The 25,541-nt window shown below is 41.1% G+C and overlaps 1 protein-coding gene across 1 annotated transcript in view; it reads left to right on the forward strand.

Moving 5' to 3' along the window:
* KNTC1 (kinetochore associated 1) overlaps positions 1 to 25,541 on the forward strand; it is a 77,247-nt gene that overhangs the window by 37,742 nt on the left and 13,964 nt on the right. Inside the window, exons 31-52 of the mRNA XM_080821594.1 lie at positions 284 to 356; positions 963 to 1,030; positions 3,975 to 4,255; positions 4,876 to 5,048; positions 5,705 to 5,802; positions 6,663 to 6,801; positions 7,511 to 7,567; positions 8,062 to 8,225; positions 8,769 to 8,873; positions 9,230 to 9,358; positions 9,976 to 10,092; positions 11,239 to 11,348; positions 13,932 to 14,139; positions 16,359 to 16,448; positions 17,316 to 17,487; positions 17,620 to 17,678; positions 17,825 to 18,041; positions 19,230 to 19,303; positions 19,560 to 19,770; positions 19,903 to 20,012; positions 23,052 to 23,098; positions 24,478 to 24,556. Coding sequence (XP_080677720.1) covers positions 284 to 356; positions 963 to 1,030; positions 3,975 to 4,255; positions 4,876 to 5,048; positions 5,705 to 5,802; positions 6,663 to 6,801; positions 7,511 to 7,567; positions 8,062 to 8,225; positions 8,769 to 8,873; positions 9,230 to 9,358; positions 9,976 to 10,092; positions 11,239 to 11,348; positions 13,932 to 14,139; positions 16,359 to 16,448; positions 17,316 to 17,487; positions 17,620 to 17,678; positions 17,825 to 18,041; positions 19,230 to 19,303; positions 19,560 to 19,770; positions 19,903 to 20,012; positions 23,052 to 23,098; positions 24,478 to 24,556 — 2,781 coding nt within the window. The remainder of the gene's footprint in view (positions 1 to 283; positions 357 to 962; positions 1,031 to 3,974; positions 4,256 to 4,875; positions 5,049 to 5,704; positions 5,803 to 6,662; positions 6,802 to 7,510; positions 7,568 to 8,061; positions 8,226 to 8,768; positions 8,874 to 9,229; positions 9,359 to 9,975; positions 10,093 to 11,238; positions 11,349 to 13,931; positions 14,140 to 16,358; positions 16,449 to 17,315; positions 17,488 to 17,619; positions 17,679 to 17,824; positions 18,042 to 19,229; positions 19,304 to 19,559; positions 19,771 to 19,902; positions 20,013 to 23,051; positions 23,099 to 24,477; positions 24,557 to 25,541) is intronic.

Here is a 25,541-nt window from a genome sequence, read left to right on the forward strand (position 1 = left end):
ACGGTTAATTATAGGGTAGCCAAAATGTGATTTGTGGGATTTGTGTATTCTCGATATTTCTAAATCGTATATCCAAGCGCTCATGTGTTTTTCATGTTTACATTCTGTGTGATTCAGTTATGATCCATTTCTCAGCTGCCTGACTTCCTCTAACATGGATCTCCCATTTTTTTCCACATTTTTTACTGTTTTTTTCTGATTTTGTGGCATTTATATATTTGTCTGCATGTATACTAAGTGACAAATAAAGGAAGCAGATTTCATTTTCTATTTTTCTTTTCAGGACAAGGCCTGGAGAATGTCCGTAGCGAAGACATCCGTAGACATTCTTAAAATACTGTGTGACATCCAGAAAGGTAGATCGTACCTCTCTGGCCTCATCTCGGTTTTGTTCTGAAGCTTGCCCTTTTCAGAAAGTAGCATCAGTGACAGGCCTGGTCCTTACCTCTGGTTTTTCTGGCTTTATTTATCGCCGTTGATCCCACTCATTTTTCCTCATGAAAAGTCATCCTCGCTTTATTCTCTTGATTGCCAGTGTTGAAACAGAAGCATCTAAAATCAGCTTATCAACTTACATGCTCAGTAAGCTGTTTAAAGTGAGACTAGATTTCTTCAATGCCTTGTCCTTACTGCTCGTGTTTCTCACGTATCATTTGGTCATGATCAGGCAAAAGCCTATTTAAACTTGAACTTAAGTAAAACATTAACAAAGAAACGCTCTTGGAGAAAAAAGCTCCAATTTATTTCAGAAAAATTGTCATTTCTCTGTGTTCCCCATAAACTTCTCTTTTCTACCTTCAGATAGAATAATTCGATTTCTTTTTGTACTTAAATTCTCTTACCTCAGCTTCTGAAAAGACTTGAGATGAGAAAACCAGAGCCAACTAAAATTTTAGCTTTTAAAAATTCTGACAATACGGGAATTTGGATGTCTGCTATAACTTTAAAAAATTTAATTACAGACGATCTACAGAAGAAGGACGAATGTGAAGAAATCCTGAAACTATTTAAAGTTGTTGCTAGCTTGCAGGTAAAGATGCTGGTATATTGAACATTATTACTTTACTAATTACATTACTAATGAGTGAATTTGACATAAATGATTAGTCTTAAATTTTTCTGTACTAGCCTTCAGGAATTTTAAATACAGCATAATGGTTTCCCTTTTCTCTGTCTCTGTCATTTAAAAAACAACCTTATGGAGATATAATTCATATACCACACTATTCATCCATTTAAAGTGTGTAATTCAGGGCACCTGGGTGGCTCATTCGGTTAAGTGTCTGCGTTCGGCTCAGGTCATGATCTCAGGGTCCTGGGATCGAGTCCCCATTGGGCTCCCTGCTCAGCGGGGAGCCTGCTTCTCCCTCTCACTCTGCCCCTCCCCCCAGCTAGTGCTCTCACTCTGCTCTCTCTATCAAAAAAAAAAAACAAAAGAAAACAAAAAAAAACCCCACTTCCATGAAACAAATAAAGCGTATAATCACTGGTTTGGGTATATTATTAAGTTTTCGTAATTGTGGTAACAATGTAAAATTTGCCATTTTAGCCATTTTTCAATATATAGTTCAGTGACATTAATTACATTCCCAGTGTGATATGACCTTCAGCTCTATCTGCTTTTCATCACCTCTGGCAGAAGCTCTGCTTTTTATTCATTTTATCCATTTTTACCCATTAAGCAGCAGCTCCCCACTCCCTTTTCCTTCTAGCCCCTGGTAACCTCTGATCTACTTTCTGTCTCTGAATTTGCCTATTCTGTATACTTCCAGTATAAGTGGAAGCATACAATATTTATCCTTTCGTGTCTGGCCTCTTTCAGGCAGCACGATGTTTTCAGGGTTCATCCCCAGTGTAGCAGGTTTCAGTGCATCATTCCTTTTTATGGCTACACGTTCCACTGTAAGGATGGACCACATTTATTTATTCCTCTGTTGATGGACCCTTGGGTTGTTTCTCCTTTTTGGCTGTTGTGAGTAGTGCTGCAGTGAGCATGGTGAGCGAGACACCAGAACCACTACTCAAACCCCACCTGTCTGACCCCAGTACCCTTGCTTACTCTGTTTGGCACTGTCTCAGCAGCAGTAAACAGTTAAAAATGAGATTACTAAAAATAAAAAAATGTATATATCCTTTAAAAATCGTGAAATATATTGACTCTACACAGAAACTGCATTCCTTTGGGAAAAGATGCACATTGAAAAAAGAAAACTTGGTGCCTGGGTGGCTTAGTCAGTTCAACGACTGCCTTCGGCTCAGGTCATGATCCTAGGGTCCTGGGATCGAGTCCCACATCAGCCTCCCCCTGCTCTGCGGGGAGCCTGCTTCTCCCTCTGCCTCTGCCTGCTGCTCCCCTGCTTATGCTCTCGCTCTCTCTCTCTTTGTCCAATAAATAAATAAATAAAACCTTTAAAAAAAAGGGAAAGAAGAAAAGAGAAACTTCTTGTTTTAATCACTTCTATGTTTATCTTTGACTAGATTATTCATGGATGATACATAATTCAAAAGGTTTTAAAAAATGGTTAAAATGGTAAGTTTTATGTTATGTATATTTTACCACGATAAAAAATAAACTTACTAAAATTCCGTACTGCATGTTGTAAACAATAAGAAATTAATTCTTTGATCAAAAAAAAAAAAAAAAGTTTAAAAGAACAGGGCACCTGGGTGGCTCAGTGGGTTAAAGCCTCTGCCTTCAGCTCAGGTCATGATCTCAGGGTCCTGGGATCCAGCCCCACATCGGGCTCTCTGCTCAGCAGGGAGCCTGCTTCCTCCTCTCTCTCTGCCTGCCTCTCTGCCTACTTGTGCTCTCTGTCTGTCAAATAAATAAATAAAATCTTAAAAATAAATAGTATTTGTGGTGAGGGGCCTGGGTAGCTCAGTCGGTTAAGCAACCGACTCTTGATTTTGGCTCAGGGTCATGGAATCGAGCCCGACTGCTTCCCTCCGTCTGCCTCCACTCTCCGGGTTCACACATCCTCTCTCTCGGTCGCTCACTCAAATAAATTTTTACTGAGCCACCCAGGCTCTCTCTTAAGTAAGTCTTTAAAAAACCAATAATATTATTTGTGTAATCTATGTAGTGATGAAGAGAGGGGAAATGCCATAGAGTTAACTGCAGAAGGTAATACATGAATTACCCACACAGCCACAAAATGCTGGTGAAAAGACACTCAGGAAATACCAAATGGTCACTGTTTATTAGGTTAACCTTTTCTCAACTCAGGTGTCTTTGTGCCCAGGGGACAGTATCTGAAGGTATTTTTGATTGTCACAAGTAGTGCAAGGAAGGTGCTGGTGGCATCCAGTGGCTAGCGGCCAGGGACACTGCTACGATGTACAGGCAGCCCCCACAACAAAGAATGATCCGGCAAGACCGAGAAACCTTGCTCTAAAGTGTGGCATCAAAACTGAAGGTCTAGGGGGTCGTGGTTCATCAGAAGAGCATGTGACTCTTGATTTCAGGGTGGTGAGTTTGAGCCCCAAGTGGGGCTTAGAGATTACTTTAAAAAAAAAAAAGAAGACCTGACTTACTGTCGCTACTTCTTGGTATCCTTCCGAGGGCCTCTGGGATTTTTTTTATTGGGTCAGAAAAATAAATTCTAGGTCTGGAATTAGCGGCCAACTGGGAGTTATTACAGAGAAGAACAAAGCTGTGTTCTTCAAGCCACCAGCATGGAATCACCCAAATCTTATACTTAATCTGTCCCTCCTGCTAGTCTGGGCTCCCCCACGACAGAGAATGATCTGACACTGAGAAATGGTGTCAATAGCGCTGACACGGAGAGAATCCTGAGTTAAGATGGCTTTTCCTATTTTCCAAACTTTTTCTAGTACTGTGACTTCCATAATTTGAAATACGAAGTCTCAAATCTTTAGCCTTTGAGGAAGAAATAAGGCGAGGTTTGAGCCTGGCCAGTGGTTTTTAACAGCATGAAGTAAACAGATGTGCTCTGTCCTGCTTGCCTTGCTAGGAGAACTTCGAGGTCTTCCTGTCCTTTGGAGATTACAGCAACAGTGCCCTGGTCGCAGAGCTCCGGGAACAGTACATCAGAGCCCACGAAGTCACACAGACCCAGCACAAAGCCCGGGGCACCGCGGAGCCTGCAGCCCGTGAGGGCAGGAGCCTCAGCACTGAGTCCAAGCTGCACAGACAGGCGCTGGCGCTGCAGGTGTCTGCGCAGGAGCGGGAGGCCGAGCTGACCTGGAGAGCCTTAAGCCACGGGAATGTGGAAGCAGCGCTGGCCAGGTGCAGGTGAGTCCCAACGTGCGCGAGCATGCACGTGCACGAGTCCCAGTGTGTGCGAGCACGGCTTGGCTGAAAGGAAGACTTGCTTCCGTGACTTCTGTGGTGGTGGGATCAGGTCAGTGACATTTTCATTTTCATGGAAGTCATTCTTGGTTTCTCACTCTCAGAGCCTGGTTTGGACTTCGGGGTCAGAAAGTGGTAGCATAGGGGCGCCGGGGTGGCTCAGTCAATTAAGCGTCCCGACTCTTGTTTTGTCTCAGGTCAAGATCGCAGGGTTGTGAGATCGAGCCCTGCATCACGCTCCACACTGGGTGTGGAGATTCTCTCTCTACCCCTCCACTCCCCGTCATTCCCTCTCTTCCTCTCTTAAAAAAAAAGAAAGTCATAGCATAGAAGGCAAGTAACTAACACAGAGTCTTTGAGTAAGCTAACTGTTGAGTTTACTTTGCCTTTGCACTCTGGTTAAGGGCGTCCCAAGGAAGTTTGAAGACGAAGCACATTAGATACCATGAATACAGCATAAAGACATTTTAAATGATGGTGGTGGTCATATGTTAATCCAAGAAAGGCAAATGCATTTGCTTTTGCTCTGCGTGCTCTAACTTCCAACACACCCTTTCTTTCAGAGACTTATTTAGGTATCACTGCAACGCGGACACCGGAAAATTGCTGTTTCTGACGTGTCAGAAGCTTTGTCACATGTTGGCTAACGACGTTCCGATGGCAACACCTGTCGGCCTCAATCTTCCTTCCGAAATATATGCTCTAGCTTGCCAAGCTGCCACCATCTGCAGCCCAGGTGACAAGATTTATAATATACATAGTTTTGTTTCGTGCTGGGCTCCCACATGCTGTCTCAGTACCATTGGATGTTGCCATAAGGACAGAAGATCATTGTCTCCATTTTATAAAGAGCCAGTTATAATCAATCCTCTACGGGGATTACTGTTTGAAAATATTTACAGGTATTGGGTGCCTGCGTGGCTCAGTTGGTTAAGCGACTGCCTTGGGCTCAGATCATGATCCTGGAGTCCCGGGATGGAGTCCCACATTGGGCTCCCTGCACGGCAGGGAGTCTGCTTCTCCTGCTGACCTCTCTTCTCTCATGCTCTCTCTCTCTCTCAAATAAATAAATAAAATCTTAAAAAAATATATTTACAGGTATTAACAATGTCATTTCTGACTATTGATACTTACTTTAATGGGATTGTGAAATTCCTTACCTCTCCATCTATGATCTTACTTCTCAGCTGAGCTTAAGAAAAAACTTTGAACTGCATTATTTATGGTAGTCAGAGGTTTGTGGAAACTTTTCTCTCTACCTTGTAGCCTTCTTCTGAATTTTTAATGGTAGTTACTAGAAGATTGTTTTCTTTTTCTTTTTTTGGAAGATTGTTTTCATTATCCCAAGCACGTGAAATATTTGTATAATTATTCTTCCCCATTTTCTTTCAGATTTTTTACTAGATGCTCTAGAACTGTGTAAATATACCTTAACGGCAGTAGAGCTTTCCAGACAGTGCCAAATGGATGACTGTGGAATTCTAATGAAGGTAATTGCTTTTGAATTTCTTTTTTTTATTATTATTTATTATTATTTTATTATTTATTTATTTGACAGACAGAGATCACAAGTAGGCAGAGAGGCAGGCAGAGAGAGAGGGGGAAGCAGGCTCCTTGCTGAGCAGAGAGCCCGATGTGGGGGCTCGATCCCAGATCCCTGGGATCATGACCTGAGATGAAGGCAGAGGCTTTAACCCACTGAGCCACCCAGGCACCCCATTGAATTTCTTTTCCTTAAATAAAACCTCCACCCATCCTTTATGTACCACTTTTAAATCACTTCCGTACTTTACAAAAATAATGAACCTACCTCTTGTATTTTCTTTTTTTTTTTTTTTTGAAGATTTTATTTATTTATTTATTTGACAGAGAAAGATCACAAGTAGGCAGAGAGAGAGAGAGAGAGAAGTAGGCTCCCTGCTGAGCAAAGAGCCTAATGTGGGGCTTGATCCCAGGACCCTGAAATCATGACCTGAGCCAAAGGCAGCGGCTTAATCCACTGAGCCACCCAGGCACCCCACCTCTTGTGTTTTCTTATTCGAGCCTGGAAAACTCAAGGGAATGAGACCTCTTTTCCAGTCACATTTATGGGCTGATTTAAGTTGCACTATGTTTTGAAATGTTGGGCCTCAATACCGGCATCTCTGGACATTGTCCTTCTCTTAGAGTAGCAATTTAATTTAATATGGTGTTATTATAAGCCACAGACCTGAAGAAACAGACTCCACGGTTGGTTTTCAAAACTGCGTTTCACTCTAATACATCTGCTCCTGGGTTCTGCCTGGTGGAGGTGGCAGTTGTGTTTTGGAGTGTATTTACTTGTGTCATCTCCATGTGGTTTGGTGTTCAGACTTCCTTCGGAACTCACAAAGATCCCTATGAAGAGTGGTCTTACAGTGACTTCTTCAGTGAAGATGGGATAGTCCTTGAGTCTCAGATGGTGCTCCCGGTTATTTATGAATTGATTGCATCGCTTGTGCCTCTCGCCGGTAAATGTCACTTGTGTTGTCGTTTTCCATGTATTTCTGCCTTATGCAAGTTTATTTTTTTTTTTTTTAAGATTTTATTTATTTATTTGACAGAGATCACAAGTAGGCAGAGAGGCAGGCGGGGATGGGGGGAAAGAAGGCGCCCCGCTGAGCAGAGAGCCCGATGCAGGGCTCGATCCCAGGACCCCGGGATCATGACCTGAGCCGAAGGCAGAGGCTTTAACCCACTGAGCCACCCAGGCGCCCCTGCCTTATGCAAGTTTAAACTGCAGAGATGTGAAACTAGAACTCCACGCGGCAGTATGCTGAGTCTCGCAGGCATGATGCTGAGCAAAAGAAGCCAGACACAAAAGAAGGCATACTGTCCGATTTCATTTACATAAAGTGCGAGGACAGACAACAAGGAAGCCGTGCTGTTGGATATCGAAAGTGGCTGGTTAGGTTACCCTTGGGGCTGGGTAGTGACTGGAATGGAGGCCAGCGGGGGCTTTGAGTGCTGGTGAGGTTTGTTTCTTAGTTTGGGTGCTCTTATGTGGATGTATGCACAGGTTGTACACTCATCTGTGTATTTTTCCATGTACACTTAAAAATTTTATTTAAAGTGGCAGTTTGCTTTAGGACATTATTTGATAATAGCACAATATTTAAATATCTCTTGGAATATGAGTGAGTTGTTTTATTTAGTGTTATGTACTTTACTCTCTTGTAGAAAGCAAGAGACATCCCTTGGATTCGACAAGCTTACCATACTGCTCTATTAATGAAGGTATTTGACATCAGAGATATACATATTATGTTATGATTTTATAAATACACCAATATGGAAATTCCTTGAAATCGTGAATATGAGTCTGCCTTAATGTTCTTGAGGTGGTTACTTAGTTATTACTGTTACAATGTTATTCTTCCGGAAGATAGAAAAGTGTGTCATTTGGCTTATAACAGTAACTTTTATGTATCTGTTCATAAATTTTGCTCTTTCCAATAGGGAAGTGGGTTTTTCTCAGCTAAAGACTTAAGCATCTCAAAATAGACAAATTGCAATCAAACTTAGTTATTTTCTGGCTTAAATCAAGCCCATGTTAATTCTCTCATTTACTCATTTTGAGAACCAACGTATATGACCATCCTCTGCACCGAAGATGTAGCTTGTCCCTGGAAACAATTTTTAGTAATATGATCTTTCTTTCTTTGAAAAAAATCTAAATGGATTACAATACTGCTACTGAAATAGAATACTTTTATTTTATTATTTCACAGGAGACAACCTTATTTTACCTATTATAAACTCCATCTCTGCCCTGCTCCAGAACCTTCAAGAATCTAGCCAGTGGGAGCTGGCCCTGAGATTTGTTGTTGGTTCATTTGGTACCTGTCTTCAGCACTCTGCATCTAGCTTCATGAATGCCAGTCTGAGCGGAAAGGTATAGTTTGGAGAACAAATGCTTTCACTCTGGATGAATATAGTTACAAAAGCACTGGCCAAACAAAGGAATCTGAGTCCACATTTTCTCATTTGGCTCTGGAGCAAAGACATTGATAATTTGTCAGATGTAAGAGACATTTGTTGAGCCCCTGCTAAGATTCGGGTGTGGTTCAGGGTTCTTGTGCACTTTTCATACTTGATCTTGACAACAACCCTGAGAGTCTCCATTTTGCAAATGAGAAAGCGACTGAGGGAAGTGAAATCAGTCGCCCGAGGTTTTAGGTTGCAGTGGTGTGTCGTCGTATTCCAAACCCAGTGACCCCATCAGGTTGAAACTTTATCTGCCCCATGCCAGTCAATTCCACCGCCCAGCGCCACCCTCTCCCTGCCCCGCCCATTGTGGTCAGTCAGCGTAAATGAAATGCCAACACATTTTTCGTATCATGATGAATTTTCAAAGTTCCTTAATATTTGAGGAAAGTTTTCATAATGATGCAGAGCTAGAAATGGACCTAAAGATTCTTTTATTCTTTTCTAAAAGTTGTTTGGAGAGGCCACGTTAGTTAAATCAAAGGATGTTGTTATGGAATTGAAAGAGAAAGCTGTTACATTTATCAGGGGAAACGCTACAACATTACTGCACAAAGTGAGTATCTGTTCTTGGCAAGCTGTCTCTCTCTCTCTTTTCTTTTTTTCCCTCTTCTGGTTGCTTCTGATATCTCAGTGAGGATAAGAGTGAGGAAGGGGAGGGGGTGTTGGGGGTTTGAAGAGAAGTGATGGAATTGTCATGCCATGTAGAACTTGCTAGAGTTGTTTCCTTAAATTTGTGATAACGATAAAGGATGTCAAGACGAAGCAAACAAGTTAGAACTTCACTTTAAATAACTTTTCATGAAACACTTATCCTTTCCTAGGGTCTGTAATTAAAATCAGTAACAAGCCTTCAGAGACCAAATTCCGTTTTGATTGTCAAGAATGTTCTCCGATGCTTTCTTTTGATAGGTATTTAATTGTCGCGTGGTGGATCTTGACTTGGCCTTGGGTTACTGCACTCTCTTACCCCAAAAAGAAGTGGTTGAAAATCTCTGGAAGTTCATAGATAAAGCATGGCAAAATTACGACAAAGTTTTGGTATGGCCTGAGGAAACACAGCCTCAGTTCTTGAAGTATTAAAACATTTAGGGGAAGAAATGAAACGGCTTTGCCCTCAGATCTTAAAGATTTAAACAAAAGAAACATTGAGCTCACTCACTGACTTTCTCCCAGCTTTTCCTTGACTACTGGCTCACCGGTGAATGTATATGCAGGTTATAAGCATTGCTCAACCCGAAGGGTTGTATTTTTTATTTCTTAAATCTGTATGCAGCCATGGAACTTGTCTTCTTATAATTACCCGAGTGTATTTGAAATCTTAGACCCAGGAGCCAGTTCTTTTTGAAGGACAAGTTTAACCGATGCAAAACTTGTCTTCGATGTTGTTTGTTTTAAAATTTGCTTTTTATGGGGGTTTTGTTTGCAGGATAACCAAACTTTGGCCTTTCCTTTGAAGAAAAGCCAGACTAAATTTATGGCGTCATACTCAAAGTTGAATGACCTAACTATCCTATGAATAATGACTGTATCAAGCAATATGTAACATTCCACCCTGTTATCCCAAAGAGAGGTTGTGAGTTTTGTTATTAGGTTTCATCTAAAAGGTGTTAGAATGTATTCTATTTGCAACTGAATTTTATATTTTAATTCTTTAGGCAATATCTCTGGTGGGCTCTCAGCTGGCCAGCCTCCATCAGGAAATAGAAACGGAGCTTAAGTTCCGTGAGCTCAGTACTGATGCCCGGTGGGGTATTCGTCTTGGCAAACTTGGTGTGAGTATTCTTTGGAGTGCCGTGAAGTTTTGTCCATTCTGATGATTTTTCTAAAGATATATATATATATATATATATATATTTTTTTTTTTTTTTTGGACAGAGAGAGAGATATCACAAGTAGGCAGAGAGGCAGGCAGAGAGAGAGAGGGCGGAAAGCATGCTCTCTGCTGACCAGAGAGCCTGATGCGGGGCTCGATCCCAGGACTCTGAGATCATGACCTGAGCCAAAGGCAGAGGCTTAACCCACTGAGCCACCCAGGTGCCACAATTCTGATGATTTTCCCCAGGAAAACTTAAAACAAAGATCTCATTGTCTGTTTCTTTAGAGAAAAGATGTATATTGTGGACGCATAAATTTTAGTTAAGTATACCCATTGGTGTTTTCAAAGAAATAAGGACCATTGGCTTCATTTCCTTTTTTCTATATTTTTAAGGAAATTAGAAGGGGCTTGACATTTTTATCTGCTTAGCTTTCTCATTTATAGAAATATTTATCTAGTATTCAGATCTAAGGTGTTTCAGACCTAGCCTTTAGTCTCATATTTCTGTGCTGCTGTTTGGTTAAAGATACTATCAGTATATACACAGGTATACCAAGGTTTAAGAACTCCTGCTAGGGAAATGTCATTTTTCACTTTGTAAAAACAAATGAAACCCTATTTTCTTTACACTGTGCATGAGAAACATTTTCCCTTATTTGCGAACAGTAGGCTTATCAGGAATGTAATCACTGCAGAAATGGTATGTGTTTTGAAGCCTAATTCGTATGCCGTAGTAGTGGGACTGATAAGCAACCACTTGACTGATGAAGAGCCCCAGGTTAGAGCGACTGAGAGAGATATTGGATCCACAGCCAAATACACCTGAAATCTCAGAATGATGCTCAAGTTGAATAGGGTGATTAAAAAAAAAAAAGTTGGAGGAGTCTAGAAAAATGTTGCTCTATAAAAAGGCAAATCACTATGGTGTCCTTAGTAATAAGTTTTACTTATTGTTTTACTTATTGTCCTAAGTAATATTTACTTATTTACTTATTTACTTATTGTCCTAAGTATTATTGTCCTACGTATTATTTACTTATTGTCCTAAGTAATAAGTTTTACTTTATTGGGTTTTTTTTTTTTTTGCTCTTTTTATTTCTAGATTTCTTTCCAACCGGTTTTCAGGCAACATTTTCTCACCAAGAAAGACCTCATTAAAGCACTCGTGGAGAATATAGATATGGACACAAGCCTCATTCTGGAATATTGCTGGTAATTCTTTAAACCTTAGTGGTATTTTTTGCTGTTAGCTTAACGAACTGGAAGTTCTTACTGCAAGAACATAATAATACAGAGCATTATTCCTCGTGGCCCATGGACCTCTGGTGTTTACTTTTGTTCATCCCTAAACTGAGTAAACCCCAGAACCAGATTAAATTCTTTTAAGTTATCACCCTTTAAACTCACTGTTAATCAGGTTCCCCGCTGTTAAAGTCACTGTTTCCCAGACTTGCCTCTTGATGAGCAGGACCTGGGGCACCTGATCTAAAATACAGATTCCTGGGCCCCTCACTGGTGGTTCTGACTCGGCAGATCTGAGCCAAAGCCCAGGAATCTAATCCTTAATTTCCAGGTGATCCCCATGTTCAGAAAAATTTGAGAATATTGTTATTGAGCAATTGAACTTATAAATCAGATTAACTTGGGCAGGGTTGTCTTATTAAGACATAATGAAAAGTATGATTTAGGGAGTTTTTTTCTTTTTTTTTTTTTTAGGGAGAATTAAAAAAAATAATTTAGTAAGTCAATAGAGAAAACTAAGGCTGAATATTTTGTTTATAGATATAGATAGGTAACTGTTCACTGTGATGAGTAGGAATAAATACTATCTCGGGTGTTTATTTAATAAATAGGATGACCAGTTTGCTGTCACGTTGCCAATTTCAAAGTGCTTTCACGCACACCACCATTTAAATTTTTATAATTTTTTTAAAGTTTTTTTTTTAAGATTTTATTTATTTATTTGACAGAGAAAGATCACAAGTAGGCAGAGAGGCAGGCAGAGAGAGAGGGGGAAGCAGGCTCCCCAATGAGCAGAGCACCTGATGCGGGACTTGACCCCAGGACCCTGAGATCATGACCCGAGCTGAAGAAGAGGCTTCACCCGCTGAGCCACCCAGGCACCCCTTTTTATAATTTTTATTGGATACTATCATCAATTTATGTATGAGAAAACAAACCCATACTAGGTGACCTGCTCAAGGTCAAATAATAAGCCACTGCTTTTAAAATACTAACAGTGCTATAACCCTCATCCAATTGGTGGCAGATGAGTGAAGTCCGAGTTACTGTTACGAGCACACTTCCTCACCAGGCAGGTACCCAGCTCTTCCGTGGACGGAGGACAGGGTAGCAGACCCTGGCTGCCACCATCCTGAACCCACAAGTCAAAAGCTACAGGGTGCTCGTACGTCTAAGCAGCTTTGACTAACTGTACTTTGAAATAACAGAACCATGCCATTCTTCAGTTTGGACTGCTGCAAATCCAGAATGGGGTGCACACACTGTCTTGTTTATTAATTTGAACTCCTGGCAGATTTTTGTGTGTGGTTTTGTCATCCTGAGCCCTTTTCTACAATGTAAATAGCTAGAATAATGTCAGGTTGATTTCACATCCTTGTTGCTTTTGTGGCATTGATTATTAGTCTTTGTGTGATAGCGACAGTTTTACCCCGAGGAGTCCAGCTGAATAAATTTAGATGGCTTTTAGAATTTCAGGGAAAGACTTTAAAATGGTCCTACTTAAAGCTTTTCTTGATATTTCTGTTATTCTGTGCAGTAGATTAAACTACCATCTTATTGGGGCGCCTGGGTGGCTCAGTAGGTTAAACTACCATCTAATTAGTAGGGCTTAAGACATTGGAATTGTCTGTCTGTATTAACCTCATTCTTAATCTTTTTTTAAAAGATTATTTGATTATTTATTGGACAGAGAGAGAGCACGATCACAAGTAGGCAGAGCAGCCGGCAGAGAGAGAGGGAAGCAGGCTCCCCGCTGAGCAAGGAACCCAGTGTGGGGCTTGATCCCAGGACCCTGAGATCATGACCTGAGCCAAAGGCAGAGGCTTTAACCCACTGAGCCACCCAGGCGCCCCAACCTGATTCTTAATTTTTAACCTTATTCTTAATGCTTTATTATTTTTCTAATTCAGATGGCACATACTCAAATCAAAGCTCCACATAGTCTCACCCTTCAGGAATAATTACTGTTAAGAGAGTTTGGCCTCTATTGTTCTTTTATTTCCCCTATGCAAATGCTGACATGCATTCTTTACATTCCTCAAAAAAGAATCCTACTTTACAAACCATTTTGTGGTATGCATCATTTACTTAGCAGGATGTCTTACAGGACTGGTACATAGAGCCCTTCCTCAGCTCTTGAACACTGGTATTCCTGTTTATGAACAGATTATTCAACTAGCCCCTTAATGATGGATGACTGAGTGGTTCTCAGTTTTTAAATATTACAAACAGTTGTTGCAGTGGACACCCTTATATATGTATCTTGGCTACTTCTGTGAAATGTATGAAAGGAATTGCCCCGTTAAAGGAATTAAATATTTTCAATTTTATTACAAATTTCTTTCCAGTATTGTGCCGTGTCAACAAAGCTGCCAAGAACAAGATCTGATTTTTTTAAAGGCAGTAATGAACTCTGATGACAGGTCTATGATCTAATATTGAGGCTGGGCTACGAGAGGGTTGTTGGAGTCTCGTGATGGGAGCGGGTGGGGGAGAAATCATATGGAAACACACGCACATGGCGAAGTGAGTGTAATGGAAAACTTCTCTTAGCACATTTCAGTTGGACTGTGATGCCGCTCTTCAACTCTTCATCGAAACACTGCTACACAACACCAGTGCCGGCCAGAGCCAGGGAGACGCGAGCACGCAGCCCGTCAAGCAGCAGCACCCCAAACTCCTGGCCAAAGCCCTGGAAATGGTTCCTCTCCTGACGAGCACGAAAGATTTGGTCATCAGTCTTAGTGGAATACTCCATAAGGTAGATGAACGGGAAGCGAATGTATCGGGTCACGTCAATCATGCCTCCTACCCTTAGTTCATTTAGAGACGATGAGCACCAACCTAGAAATGCAAGTCCTATATTTTTAAAAACTTTTAATTATTTTAGATTTCTGTCTTTTTAATAGTTTAATACAGAACTTTCTGGTCTTTTATTCCTAAAATAGAAATTGCTTTTTTTTTTTTTTAAGATTTTATTTATTTGTCAGAGAGAGAGAGAGCAGGAAAAGCAGCAGGCAGAGGGAGAGGGAGAAGTAGGCTCCCCGCTGAGCAGGGAGCCTGATGTGGGACCTGATCCCAGGACCCTGGGATCATGACCCGAGCTGAAGACAGACGCTTAACTGACTGAGACACCCAGGCATCCCCAGAAATAGCCTTTTTTTTTTCTCCAGATTTTTGAAAATAGTACACATTCTTTGCAAAGATATTCCCGTAGATAAAAATGTTAGTAGTTTGGTGACTATCTTAGGCTAATTATCCTATCCTGTTACTCTCTTTTTTTCATGTAAAATATTGTTATTACATGACAGTACACATACATCTTCTCATTTTTGACAGATAGGAATTATTCCACGGTGTGGATAAAACATACTGTATTTAACCAGGCCTTTATGAATGGACATTTAAATTGTTTGTACATTTCACTATTATAAGTTACAGTGAGTATCTTCATATATATACCTATTTGCCCTCTTGCCTATTTTCTTAGGAGATCTTTGTGAGAATTGAAATTTTTAGGCTGAAGGGTAGTTTCTTTTTCTTATTTTGTTTTTAAGGATTTATTTATTTATTTATTTGACGGACAGAGATCACAAGCAGGCAGAGAGGCAGGCAGAGAGAGAGGGGGAAGCAGGCTCTTGTTGAGCATAGAGCCCAATGCGGGACTCGATCCTAGGACCCTGGGATTATGACCTGAGCTGAAGGCAGAGGCTTTAACCCACTGAGCCACCCAAGCACCCCATGAAGGGTAGTTTCTTGAGGGAGTAAAAGTGGATGGAAGGGTGAAGAGGATTATAGGACTCAAGAACGCAAGAAATACTTCAGTTTTATATTTGGCCTGAAAGTCAGCCAAAAATAATGTAGACTTGCTCAAAAGTTCTAGGTCTTACAGAAATCCTATTCCCACTTAGTTCAGTGTTGTTATTCTTGTGACTTTATTTGGCATTTCAGAAATGGGAATAAAAAGTAATGGTGTGTGGGCAACACAAAGAACAAAGAGAATACTTCCTTTCTTTTTATGAGCATACATAGATGCCACCCAATTAATTTTTGAATTTCAGTATATGCTTAGAGCCAGAATGTAGTCCTTTGAGAAACTTTTGCTTGGAGGCCCACTCTTTCAGTTACATCATTACCAAGAAAAGGTTAATTTCCTCCAAGTGTACTTTTCCTGTCTTAAATGGAAGACATAGAATTCTATTTTTTATTTATTTATTTATTTTTTAAAAGACTTTATTTATTTATTTGACAGACAGAGAACACAAGTAGGCAGAGAGGCAGGCAGAGAGAGAGGAGGAAGCAGGCTCCCCACTGAGCAGAGAGCCCGATGCGGGCCTCGATCCCAGGACCCTGGAATCATGACCTGAGCTGAAGGCAGAGACTTTAACCGACTGAGCCCCCAGATGCCCCTGTTTCAGTTCATTTTTATTTATTTGTTTATTTATTTGTTAAAGCTTTTATTTGACTGAGAGAGACACAGCGAGAGAGGGAACACAAGCAGGGAGAGTGGGAGAGGGAGAAGCAGGCTCCCCGCCGAACAGGGGACCTGATGCAGGGCTTGGTCCCAGGACCCTGGCATCATGACCTGATGCCAAAGACAGACGCTAATGACTGAGCCACCCAGGCACCCCTCAGTTCATTTTTTTTTTTTTAAGATTTTATTTATTTATTTGACAGAGATCACAAGTAGGCAGAGAGGCAGGCAGAGAGAGAAGAGCAAGCAGGCTCCCTGCTGGGCAGAGAGCCCGATGTGGGGCTCAATCCCAGGATCCTGGGATCATGACCCGAGCCGAAGGCAGAGGCTTAACCCACTGAGCCACCCAGGCGCCCCTCCCTCAGTTAATTTTTAAAAGAACAATCTCACACCATAGTGCAGTGAGATTTTATATTTGTAATCTGTATTGAGGACCATAATTGAATAAAGCCATGTCCTGGCCTGACCGTCTTCTAAAGTTTTGATATATTTTTACTTTTATACAGTTGGATCCCTATGACTATGAAATGATTGAAGTCGTCCTAAAAGTTATAGAAAGAGCCGATGAAAAGATAACCAACATTAATATTAATCAGGTATGACTAATATATTAAACATTTAAAAATTACCTTTTTGCTTCTTTTTGGATCATTTACAAAATTGCAGTCAGATATCTTTCTGGACTATCCTTTGTGCTTCCTATTTTATTCTTGTCTTCTTCATTGAAAGGAATATAGAAATAAAAAGACTTCTCATGCTCTCTATATTTTATCATTTATCTTAATCCTATTTTTCTTTCCTAAAGTACTTTAAGTTTGTCCAAGAGCATGACGTCACTAAAGTACTGATTTGGAAGAATTAAAGCAAAATTTTTGTGATTCAGAAGGGAAAAAAAAGTATGTGGGACCTATAGTTAGATTCTACTTTCTATATTAGTAGGTAGGACTGACTCAATCCTAGTGCTTTCAGTAACTTCGTAGTCTTCTCTGAATTTTGGTCACAGTAGCTTTTATCTCTTTTTAAATTAGATTTTAAAGATTAAAAGACAGTGGGTTGATTCAAACGGTTTTACAAGCCCCCCAAAATATCAGATATAAGCTAAAGAGACGTAAGGAATATAGAGGATTAATTTTAGATCGACTGCCTATGTCTTTAAAATGAAATCAAGCATTTTTGAGATCTGTCAGACTGTTTGAGAGGACATGGAGAACTGTCAGACTCATAAACATCCCACCCACAACAGGGTTCCTTTAGTTTCTCCGCACATAATTTCTTTAACCATCATGTACATTATGGTTTTGGTTTAGAAGAATAACCTTAGAGGTAAAACTACAAAAGTTTTGTTTATCTTTATGGAAACAAGGCCATCTCAGGAATGGAAATCCGTGATGCTATCAAGTTAGACAATTCGGAAACAGGACTGGTTTAATCTCACAGGAAATTATATTTGTATTTTAATCTAGGCATTGAGTCTTCTGAAACATTTGAAATCGTACAGAAGAATATCTCCTCCAGTGGACCTAGAATATCAGTATATGTTGGAGCATGTGATAAGTTTGCCACCAGCTGCCCAAACTAGACTGCCTTTTCACCTAATATTCTTTGGCACAGCACAGAACTTCTGGAAAATTCTCTGTATGTTCCTTAACTTATGAATATTACTGAATAGTCAAATTGTTTTCTTCTTAAGTAAATCATATATTCTTCTTGTTTCCTTTTTTTTCCCCCTTTTTTTCTCTTTTTTTTTTTTTCTTGTTTCCTTTTTAGCAACAGAACTCAGTGAGGAATCATTCCCAACGCTGCTCTTAATTTCCAAATTAATGAAGGTAATGGGTTGAAACTTTGTAAGACGTATCTTTATACCCTCTAGTTAACTTAGACCCTGTGTAGAAGGATTTGGGGCTGCTTTCAGGTAAGCCTTTAAAGGAGTGCCTGTACATCAGCCTTAACTCTTCTTTTACTCTTTTTGAAGTTCTCTTTGGACACTCTGTACGTGTCTACAGCCAAGCATGTTTTTGAGAAAAAACTGAAACCAAAGCTCCTGAAGTTAACACAAGCTAAATCCTCAACACTGATTAACAAGGACATAACTAAGATCACTCAGACCATCGAATCCTACTTACTGTCTATAGTTAATCCAGAGTGGGCTGTGGCTATTGGCATCAGTCTTACCCAGGATATCCCAGAAGGTATTGGATTCTTTTTCTAAATGGGCTCAGTATGGTTGGCTTGTTGTTTTGAACTTGCAGTAAAGGGAAAAAAAAAAAAAAAAGGACTCTCTATCTCTAAGGAGAGGCATTTAAAACTATTGATGGTTGTTAAAAATGTTGTGTGTGCCCTCAGTCTTCACTTGGTGCATTGCTGACATTGTTAAAATCTGCCGAATGCTGAAAAGGCTCCAGTGAGGTCAGCAAAGTTCACTCCAGCATATCAGGGTGCAGGGATGTGGCACTCTTCATCTTGTCGGTAGGGATAGAAATTGATGCTTTCTAGTATCCACTCACACTTCTAGTAATGAATCCTTACGTGTTCTTGCGTAACCAAACAAGCGCGCAAACATGGGCACGTACTGCTATGTTTTCAGTTGTATCAATAATTGAAAATAACTGGGGCGCCTGGGTGGCTCAGTGGGTTAAAGCCTCTGCCTTCGGCTCGGGTCATGGTCTCAGGGTCCTGGGATCGAGCCCCGCATTGGGCTCTCTGCTCAGCGGGGAGCCTGCTTCCCTCCTCTCTCTCTCTGCCTGCCTCTCTGCCTACTTGTGATCTCTGTCTGTCAAATAAATAAATAAAATCTTTAAAAAAAAAAAAAAATAATAATAATTGAAAATAACTTTTTTTATATGCCCATTTGTCAGGAACTTGTTTAAAAAATAGAGCGTAGGGCCCCTGGGTGGCTCAGTGGGTTAAGCCTCTGCCTTCGGCTCAGGTCATGATCTCAGGGTCCTGGGATCGAGCCCCACATCCGGCTCTGCTCAGCAGGGAGCCTGCTTCCTCCTCTCTCTCTCTCTGCCTGCCTCTCTGCCTACCTCTCTGCCTACTCGTGATCTCTCTCTGTCAAATAAATCAATAAAATCTTAAAAAAAAATAGAGCCTATTCATAGAATGGAATACTATGTAGTTAACTTGGAAAGATATCCAACGAACCTGCCTAGGGAGAACAAGGGAACCGTATGTACTACATGTATGACCTTATCCCATTTGGGTTAAAGTATGTGTATCCTTCTGTCCTGTTTAAATTGTTTCTTTACTCTGAATATGCATTCTCATTTTAAAAAATATAGTCTCTTTTTTTTTTAAAGAAAAACATAGTCTTTTTAATTTGACTCAAATACATTTGTCTAGATTAAAATTTGCTTATAAATCTCTTCGTCTTTCAGGATCCTTCAAGATGTCCAGCTTGAAATTCTGCTTGTATCTAGCAGAGAGATGGCTCCAGAATATCCCATCTCAGGTGTGTCTGAACTGCGTGGTGGAAGGCTCCTTCCTCTCTTTTTTCACTTAACTCAGGCCAGAGGTCCCTTCTCATCCCGCCCGCCCGGGGGATGGGCGTCTTGGAGGGTTGGATGCCTGTAGGGAAGAAAGAAGATTAGGGCGTGTGTAGCTACACAAGGATGTTAAGTAAGGCAGGAAGACAAAGACGGATTCTTCATCTCGCCTGAGGTTTAGAGCATGAGAGTTTCTTTTTGCTTGTGATTTTTTTTTTAAAGGACGAGGCACGTGAAAAAGCGGAGGCTTTGTTGAAGAAACTTCATGTTCAGTGTCGTCGTTCAGGCACTGAAGCTGTGCTCAGAGCCCACAGACTGGACTCGGCGGAGTGTCTGAGAGTCATAGGGAAACCTGCTCATCTTCTTGTCAGTCTGTATGAACACCCAAGCATCAGTCAACGAATTCAGAACCCGTCCGGCAAAGATTATCCTGGTGAGGACAAGACGCTACTCATCTTTCTGCTCCAGGACAACGATCATTTTGATTCCCAGTTATCTTGCATTGAAAACTTGGGTTTTTCTTTTTTTTGTTTTTTTTTTTAATTCTTTATCTTGAATTTCTCAGATATTCACACAGCCGCCAAGGAAATTGCCGAAGTTAATGAAATTAATTTGGAGAAGGTCTGGGACATGTTGTTGGAGAAGTGGCTGTGCCCAGCCACAAAGCCTGGGGAGGTGAGTCTGTTCTCCTGGAGGGTCCGTTGTTCTGTCTGTTGTTCTGCACTGACAGAACCTTCTAATGAGGAACTCAGTCTCAGAACCAGGAATGACAGCTCCTTTTTTTTTTCTTTTTTTTTTTTTTAAGATTTTATTTATTTATTTGTCAGAGAGAGAGAGAGAGAGAGAGAGTGTGTGCACAGGCAGACAGAGTGGCAGAGGGAGAAGCAGGCTCCCTGTGGAGCAAGGAGCCCCACGTGGGACTCAATCCCAGGACGCCGGGATCAGGACCCGAGCCGAAGGCAGCCGCTTAACCAACTGAGCCACCCAGGCGTCCCGACAGCTCCTTTTTGACACCTTCTCTTATCTGAATAGTTCATTTTTTTTAAGAACTTATTTTTTTAAAGATTTTATTTCTTTGACAGAGAGGGAGAGAGATCACAAATAGGCAGAGGCAGGCAGAGGGCGGGGGGAAGCAGGTCCCCCGCTGAGCAGAGAGCCCCATGCGGGGCTCAATCCCAGGACCCTGAGATCATGACCTGAGCCAAAGGCAGAGGCTTAACCCCCTGAGCCACCCAGGCGCTCCTATCTGATGAGTTCTAATGAGGTTGTTTTCTTTTTCATTTAAATATTGTTTTGTAATTATTTTACCTTTTAAATGGCGATTCTAGATGAACTCTTATATAAAAGAAGTGGCCTGTTCTTAGAGTCATGTGATTTAATTTTATTATTTGAAATCATTTTATATATATAGAAAAGCTGCAATAGTTGAAAAGAATTCCTATAGACCGTTGACCCAGCTGCATCAATGTTTAGCATTCTGCCATATTTGTTTCACCCTATAATATATATATATATATTCACAATATTTTTCTGGACCATCTGAGGATGAATTGCCTATCGCCTACCGCTTTACCCCTTAACAAGTCTGTATTTCCTGAGAACAAGGCTTTTCTCTTACGTTTGACCTTAGCCAACAGGCCGAGAAGTGACAACAAAGCTTTTCTCTTACTTAACCACAGTATCATTATCAAAGTTAGATAATTGAAAATTGATACACTATTTACGTACCACAAACATAGGCTCAAATTTATGATCCATGTTCGATATAATGAATTGACCCAATAATGCTCTTTAATAGCAATCTCCCCTCTCCTCTCCTTCGCTGGGACCAGGATCTAGTCTAGGACCATGCGTTGCATACATTTCTCGGGTCTTTAGTCTCTTTTAATCTAAAACAATTCCATGGCTTTTCCTTGTCTTTTATGACACATTTTTGAAGAGTACAGACCAGTTATTCTATAAGCTGCCCCTCAGTTTGTGTTCCTCTGCTCTTTCCTCATGATAAGATTCAAATGATGCAGTTTGGGCTAGAATCCTGCCTGAGTGATGTCCTATCCTTCTTAGGGTATGACATATGGAGGCACGTGATATCTATTTGCCCTAATAGGTGATGTGAATTTAAATAACTTGGTTACAATGTTGTCAGTGTCCCTGTTAACATAGTTCTCCTGTATTTCCCTTTGTAACTATTAGGGGAGGTGTTTGGAGACAGTTTAATAACTTGCTTCCCTTGGGGGTCCTGGGTGGTGGCCCAGTGGGTTAAGCCTCTGCCTTCAGCTCAGGTCATGATCTCAGGGTCTTAGGATCCAGCCCCACATCGGGCTCTCTGCTCAGCAGGGATCCTGCTTCCCCCCCTCTCTCTGCCTGCTACTCTGCCTACTTGTGATCTCTGTCTGTCAAATAAATAAATAAGATCTTTCAAAAAAATAATAATAACTTGCTTCTCTTGAAACTCCTTTCCCTGCGACACATATAACCTGATTTAGCATCTATCGATGATGCTTACTCTAGTCTGTTTTGACTGTAGTGGGATATTGATGTTTCTAAAGGGCACTGGCCAGTTGGTTTGCAAAATGTCTCGGTCTCACGATGTTTCTCATGATTAAATTCAGGTTGTGTGTTTTTGGCATGAACACCTTTTAGGTCATGTGTTCCGTTTAGTGTATCATATCGGGAGGCAGATAGTGTCAGTTTTTTAGAAATAGTGTCATTATCATCTGATTTTATGCTGGGATTCTGCAGTCTAAATGCAGAATTTTCTCTATGGCTACTATGTTTGCAGGCAGAACTCAACCAGAGAGACTTCCTCTATCCACCTAGGCAGATACACTTGGAAAAAAATCTATTTGTAAACAAATATTATAACTGAAATGACATTAAGTTTTTAATTAGTTTTTATGTCCCTTGGTGTTCAGTGTAACAAGTATTACTTTATTTATTCAGTGTTTATGAAGAGTTGGGACTATGTCTTATTGGGCACGGTTAAAAGCAGAGCTAGGCCATGTAGAATCTGGTTGACTCAGAAACCAGCATGTTTTAACTTTTATGTAAATTTGGAAAACTGAACGAAAGCACCTTGAGGCCAGGAACTGTGTCTGTACCTAGCACTTTGCACATGGCTTTGTATAAAATTATACTGAATTACTGAACGACTCACTTAAAATTCATGGAATCCTTTCCTTTTAAAAAATTATCCAATGACTCTAAACACCAGGAGGACAGGAACATTTCTTTTGTTCACTCAGGCCACCCTTGTGCCTGGAATTATGTCTGGCACATAGTAAGTGCTCAGTAAATATGTACTGAGTGAATAAATGTGAGGAAACCCACCACTTTTTTAAAAGGGTTTTATTTATTTATTTGAGACAGAGATACAGAGAGAGAAAGAGCATGAGCAGGAGGAGAGGCAGAGGGAGAGGGAGAAGCAGGCTCCCCTCTGAGCCAGGAGTTCGACGTGGGGCTCGATCCCAGGATGCTGGGATCATGACCTGAGCTGAAGGCAAACACTAAACCATCTGAGCCACCCAGGCGCCCCCAGGAAACCCCTTTTTAAAGGAAAAATCTTTTCATAGTAGAGTAGAATTTCACAATTCTACTCTAATTTCTTCTATGTAAACATAATTCTGTATATTGGGTTTTTCATTTGATTGTGTTAGCTTATATAGTCAACAAACTTTCTGTAGTTTTTTACTTTTTTTTTTCACTTTTTCAAAGAAACCATCAGAATTATTTGAACTTCAAGAAGACGAAGCACTACAAAGGTACTCTCTTTACTTACATGCGCCTTTATCTTATTGCCCAGTGGGAATCTTACAATAAATCTGCCAGAAGTTGGTTTTGAAAAGACTTGCTTCATGTAACTTGGGTCAGAGTCTTTGAGAAGAATCACTCCGTTGATATATGGCCATGAGTATGTACAACTGTCTCCAGTGGAATAAATAAGAAACAACCAAGATCCAGAATTTCTGAACCCTCAGTGAGTCCCTACTAATGTTGAGGGTTCCTAGAATAACCTTAGCAGAGAAAGCACCTCAAGCAAAGGAGAGCTCTCTTATTTGCTAGGACTCTGGCCCCAGACCCACTATGTATTCTCTCACCCTGGTAAGCTGGGCTGGTTCCCATATGGGCCACCAGGATTCCTTTTCCCCTTCTAATCTAAGACTGAGACCAAGGAAGGCGCTTTGGTTTTGTCTAATGCGCTAAATCTGATTGGTCATGGCTTGCTGGCTGTATCTGGGCCCAGATCATAAAGGATGTGGTAATCTACTAATGATGCTTGGCACAGGCACAGGAGAGGGAGTGGTGACATGCATGCCAGCTTTTTGCCATTCCTGCTCCAGACCAAAAGTAGGTCAAGTCACTTGCGAAGCCCTGCATCAGCCTTGGAGATCTGATAGTGAGAGGGGATGGGGAAGGGCGAACCCAAGAGAAGAATTTCTCCTGCTTTGGGCAGAGCTTGCTTACCACCCCCTCCATTCCCTCCTTTCCTATGGACCCCACCTTGTCCTTGCTTAGTCTTTCAAGCACAAGGGCACCTTTGTCTAAGCCAGAGGTAGATTCATCTTGGGAAGTCTAACTGAATCAGTCATAATGGAAAGTCTTAGAAGGAAATAATTCAAAGAGCAGAAAAAATGAAAATCCCAAGGAGATCTCAAAGGGATACTTCATGCCAATTTTGTAACTTCCTGCCTTTCCCATTGAAAGTTCCACCCTCTCCCTCCCTTGTACCCCGCCCACCATATCTATCTTACTCTCCTCCGAAGGGGGCCATTCGGCCCAAGTCTAGAGGTTGAACACTAAACAGCTCCTGTGAATTAAAACAGAATTTTCCATGTGTAGTGTCCAATGTTCTTTGTAGCTATCATTTGTATTAATTTCTTAAATAGAATTTAATTGTTAGAGATTGACTAGCTGATAGATGAGAAGACTGAGGCCTAGCATTTATTTTTATTGTCTTTAGATATGATTAGAACTCAAAGATTAAGCATCCTTTAAAAGGAAAAGTAAAAATGCCTTTGACCCTTCAGGCCCATGTTTGGGATGCCTAGTGACTTTTTCTAAGGACTGTAAAATAGGTCTGTTGTTTGGGTAAGCTATCCCTAAATCAAAATTGAAATGTAATTTAAAATATTTTTTCCAGAGTTCTGTATCTCCTTCAGTCTCGTCCGATTGATTACAGTTCAAGAATGCTGTTCGTGTTTGCAACATCAGCTACAACCGTAAGCCCGACACACGGAGTCAAAACTAATCTTTGCATCTCAGCTTAGCATTTTTTTTCCCTGCATATTTACCACGCTTGATACCATGAACAGATGATTTAGATAACGCTCACTGACACACTTATTCAGAGCACTGCATAGCTTACTTAGTAATCAGGATTGCAGTATCTGCGAGCCCCATTTAGTGCCGGCTTCCGTGACCTCCTGTTTGGCAAACTGAACCTATGGACAGTTCCCACGGTTGTCTGCATTCGCAGTTATTAACTCCTTGGTTAGGCGACTTTCCTACTGCCAGGGGCCCTGCAGGACGAGCTGCACCCTCCAGTCCTGCCTCCCTCCCTCCCTCCCCACTAATCCTCAGCTACACGAAACTTTCCCTTTTCCCTAAAGGCAACACCACCTCTTCCGCCTTCAGGGTTTTGCCTGTGGGACTGTTCTGAGGCATTTGGAACCGTGGGAGAGAAAGGGTGTAGAGCCGGGAGGCAAATGGGTCTTGGACAGAAGGAAGAAAAGAGGGGAGATCTGAGATGCTGATTATTTGTCCTCAGCAGCAGTGGGGCGGGGGGCAGACAGACAGACAGACATCCCTTTCATCTTTCCTTGCGTGTTAGTTTTTCTGATAGTCATTGCTTCTGATAAAAATGGTGCTCCGTGAGAAGTGCCCCGTTCAGCTCATAGCTCAGTCATACACGTGCTTTTCCCTGAAAAACCATCCGTCTGTGCTGTGCTCGGCGAGTGCTTCCCGTTCGGGCGCCCGGAACACGGATGAATACATTCTAGTTAATGAATCTGTACTCAAGTGCGAACTCGGTAATGTATTTGAGAGTTGAGGTTAATCAGAAAATTAATTAGAAAAATGAATCAGAAAATTAATTTTTACTGCCCCACCAAGAACCTTGGTGAGTGGAATCCAGTCCCCTTTGCTCGGCGGTGGGGAGCACTAGGGCTGTGCCGGCGGGTGGCTGTCTCTCCCCTGACCGGCGCC

Source organism: Martes martes (genome assembly GCF_963455335.1).
Source record: "Martes martes genome assembly, chromosome: 13".
Lineage (NCBI taxonomy): Eukaryota > Metazoa > Chordata > Mammalia > Carnivora > Mustelidae > Martes > Martes martes.